The following is a 4737-nucleotide window of genomic DNA, read 5'->3' on the forward strand; positions in this document are numbered from 1 at the left end:
CACCTTTGGCCATCCAGCTTTCTTGTCACGTAGACACTATGTGTGCTTGCCATTTTACACTTAGCTATTGGGACTTTCACAATGAAGGTCGATGGGCGTCCCTCAACACGAATCACTTCTGGTTTCTCTGAGGCTGACTTATTGGTAGTATTCTTCTTACACTGGTTCCTCATATGTCCTTGCTCTCCACAGTTTCAACAACCTTTCTGGGTAGCAGTCTTTCCTGCCGTGGCATCTTCCCTCTGTTGAAGTTGCCAGCATTGAGCTCACTTGTGCCGCGGTTTGTAACAGTGCCAGCAAAGTCCCTCAAACCTCTCTGAAAGCTGCCCTTTTCTGGCCTTGAATCCTGATGACTGTACCAACCTTCGTTCCTCTGTGCTGGACTTCATGTAGGATTCGAATTCAAGAGCTCTGGCCATCGCATCTTGTATAGTAGTGGTGTGTGCTTGCTTTACTTGTATCTTCAGTTGTGGACTGTCCAAGGCATCTACAAACTGATCCCTCAGCAAAAACTTGAGGGCATCGGGTGGAGTAGTTGGGTAAGCCTTGTTTGCCATACTTACCAAATCCTGTGCCAGCTCTTGGAAGCTCTCCCCTTGAGCACGGACTCTCGTCCTAAACCTAGACCTGTGGACTTCGGACTGATTTTGATTCAAATTGTGCTCTATATGCTTCCCACGGTGCCTTCACATCGACTTCCTGTGGCTTCCTTCATACTAGATCACGCCTATTGCTGACACTCATGTCTGGAATGTGACTTCTGACAGGACTGAAGATGTCTGCATTAGAGTTTAGCTGCAGGGTCTGGAAGGGGCTTCCCATTGTCTGAGGCTGATTAGGTCCATGGCTCCTTGTGTAAAAGACAGTAAATCATCCTTTAATGTATTTAATTCACTTTGAAATTTACTAATCTTTTCCATTTGTATGTGCTGGCTTTCTCTCAACTGTTGGAGACTTTCTTCTTGTTTATTTTCTTTCTCCTCCAACCACTGCTGTAGTCTGTCTTCTTGTTTCTTTTCTTTTTCCTCCAACAACTGCTGGAATCTCTCTTCTTGTTTTCTTTCTTTTCCTCCAACAACTGCTGTAATATCTTTTCTTGTTTATTTTCTCGTTCTTCTTGTTTCTTTTCTTTTTCTCCAACAACTGCTGTAATCTCCCTTCTTGTTTCTTTTCTCATTCTTCTTGTTTCTTTTGCTGTTCTTGTATTGCTGCCATCAAATCTGCTAAGCTGTAGTTTGATTTGCTACTTCTCATTTCCATCTTCTTTTTTTTTTTCATCCCACTCTCTGAAACCAATTTGTTATGTATCTGCTTGTTTGTTAATTTCCAGTTATAATTTCAGTGATACAAGTCCTTTTTTAAATAAAAGTAGTTTATTCTTTCTCAATACAACTTTGCAATACACAGAATTTCCACAGTCATTTTAACTTAAACACACACTATAATTCACAATGATTCACGCACTTTACTTACGATCACTACCGCTCGCTTGACTCAATTATCTATCTCTATAACTCTCTATCTGCAATTATTTGCCAGGCTTATATACTAAAATAGAGTTGCCAGGAAAAGTCAAGATCCTTCTAGAAACTGCATCGTGCATGCTTCCAGCATCGTGTGACTTCCACTGTCGTAACAATACAATGACTCATAAAGGCACACATTGTGGTTACAATGACCTACAAAGGTACATATAATGATCCACAAAACTACACACTACAGATATAATGATCCATAAAGGTACACACTGTGGGTACAATGACCCACAGAGATACACATTGTAGATGTAATGACCCACAAAGTAAACACTATACATATAAGGACACACCCATTCGACATTGTAGACAAAACAACACAAAGTACACACTGTCTGTGTATATATACACTGTACATGTCATCACATCTGACATACATAATGCCTTATTTGACAAACCATGTCCATGCTATCTTATACAACATACATACTACACATGGAGTGTTATACAACATACATACTGTATTGACAGACATGTTATTAGATAAAACAGTATACATATAGTGAAGTACAACATACACAGTGTCTTTGTTGTCAGAATTTCCATGTTATCAGACAAAATAAACACTATGGATGTTTATACATTATTTGACTTGTTGTTATTGGATAACACAAATCATACATGTACTGACATGCAACAAACCGTCATCATTGTCAGACTCTTCATGTCATCAGATAAAACATACAAACTGTACATGTAATGATATACAATATACATACTGTCATCACTGCCAAACTCTTCATGTCCTCAGTTAAAACATATATACTGTACATGTAGTAATATACAATATACATATTGTCATCATTGCCAGACTCTTCATGTCATCAGATAAAACATACATACTGTACATGTAATGATATACAATATACATATTGTCATCACTTTATGGTCACATACTATATTTTGCTTTCAAAACCACATAGAAAACACACATATATTAGATGTAACTGCAAACATATACCGTCTTCTTTGTCAGACACTGTTCATTTAGCCAAAAGAACTTACACAGTGTATTATGTAGCCACATACTGTCCATATCGTTAGACAGAACACATGAATTTTTACTGTCTGATACAATGTACATACAGAAAAATTATTACCATACAAGATAAATTCTGTTCATATTGCCTCATAATTTTTATACAGTAAACACAAACGTTAATGTATAACACAAAGACTTTAAACAATGATTAAATATCACAACCATTTTTCCAATTTAACCTTAAATTAGCTGATATAATAAAATACAATTCTACTATAAACCCAGTGTGTCAACTATTTATTTAAACAATATATAATATTTTTTAGTGATTCTATTGCAACTTGACTTTGTTAGCATACCTGGTAGATGGCATGTGTTTGTACAGTCCCAGAATATGGAGAAAGTGCCTGAAGCTTTACTACATACTCCACAAATGTCATTCCTGTATTCAAACTTTGAAGAACTTAAACAAAGTCCTCTACAGTCATGCTGGTTATTGTCTTCTTTTCTTGAACTTGTACCTCCTGTGCAAACCATGCAAAAGTTTTTGTTTGTTTTAAAACAGACCAATTGTTCTTCTTGTGTTTTGTATGAGTAATTTAATAACAAAACTTTTATGATATTAGTTAAGACTGCTGGATATCCAGGAAGTACACCATTTACAGTTTGTTTTATAAAATCGTTATGGTAAATCTATACATAAGTGTGAAAAGTAAAATGTTAAATTAAGTAATAATGCACTGAACTAGTGCTACTTTTTTTTTATAAAGTTAAATAAGGGTACAGTAAATGTAAAAACAGAATACATGTTGAAAATGCTGTGAAAAAACTTGATTAATAGTTATGTCAAAACAATCTTTATTAGATACTGACAGTGCAAATATTTTGCACCTAGATGAAATGTTTGTTCCACTTTAGATCACATTTTAGGATATTTTTTTTATACTAAACATTATATATGGACAGGCACCATTAAAAACATTACAAAATCAGAGACCTGTCAGTCCATATATGATGTCCTATCCAATAAACTAAACTATTAGAAAAACACTTAACCCCAGCTCTTTTTAGATACTTATCAAGTCTTCCCTTAACCTTCTTTAAATTTACAGCTTCCACCACATCTGAGGTCAACCCATTCCAAAGGCCAACTATTATCCTGTTACAAAAATAAAACTGTCTCATGATGATTCATACCCTGCCAAAATTTATGTTTCTGTTCCCTAGTCCTACCATTCTAATCATTAAGTGTGAAAAAAAGATGATGGATTGATACTATCAATTCTATTAACAAGCATAAGCAATTTAATCAAATCCCCTATATTCCTTTTTTTATGAGAAAATAATTTAAGAAAGCTTAACCTGTACTTGCATAACAACCTTATGGAATAGAAATTGGAGACCATTCTAAATAACATAAATACATAAACTAGAGCACTAGTTGAGATAAACAAAATCCACGTATATATATGAATTACAAATTAACTTCTAATAACTTCAGTATGTACCAATGCATTTTCCTGTACATTCATCCACAAAAGCTTGTCCAGCACAAGCGTTAGTGCAGTCAATGATAGCAGATCCTCCACATACTCCACGACAATCTTTTCCATAATTTTTTTCCAAACCTGTTGTCCCTTCCACACAATATCCACAAATATTCAATGTTGCATTAGAAAAACCTAAAGCTATGCAATCTGAAAGTAAATAAATCAGAATATTAAATATGTAATTCTTAAAGAAATTTGTAAAATGCAGTTTTAATAGATCTCCCCTCCTCCCAAAAAAAGAAGTCTACAACCCAGTTAGAAAACTTTCTGAATGAGTGTGCTATGGAATATATATATGATTTTTACAGGGCTTCGAAAATATTTTGAAATACTTCTGATTGGGTATATAACTTATTATAAACAACTGACCGTTCTTCAAATAATAAAAACACTGTGTTACTTCTCGGTTTGTTAATTAACTTTCCGTAACTTCGTTCCGACGAAACTTTAGCGACACAAGTCCTTACTTAATAAAACTGGTTTATTCTTTTCGAATACAACTTTACGATACACGTAATTTCAATATTCGCGCTAAAACAAACACTATAACGAACGTACGTTAACTTCAACAATACCCTGTGTCTGCAGTTCAGTTACTCACTATCTGCACACACATTATTATTCTCCCGTCACGTTGTCACCCTCTTTTATATACCAGGCTACCCTATAT

General features: G+C 34.9%; 1 protein-coding gene across 1 annotated transcript in view; it reads right to left on the reverse strand.

Annotated features, from left to right (window-relative positions):
• Nucleotides 1-4218, reverse strand: part of LOC111087726 — a gene marked incomplete at its 5' end in the record, with an annotated part of 57976 nt that extends 53758 nt beyond the window's left edge. Inside the window, 2 exons of the mRNA XM_022395356.1 lie at nt 2877-3041; nt 4026-4218. Coding sequence (XP_022251064.1) covers nt 2877-3041; nt 4026-4218 — 358 coding nt within the window. The remainder of the gene's footprint in view (nt 1-2876; nt 3042-4025) is intronic.
• Nucleotides 4219-4737: the final 519 nt, after the last annotated feature.

Source organism: Limulus polyphemus, unplaced genomic scaffold (assembly GCF_000517525.1).
Source record: "Limulus polyphemus unplaced genomic scaffold, Limulus_polyphemus-2.1.2 Scaffold2532, whole genome shotgun sequence".
Taxonomy (NCBI): Eukaryota; Metazoa; Arthropoda; class Merostomata; order Xiphosura; family Limulidae; genus Limulus; species Limulus polyphemus.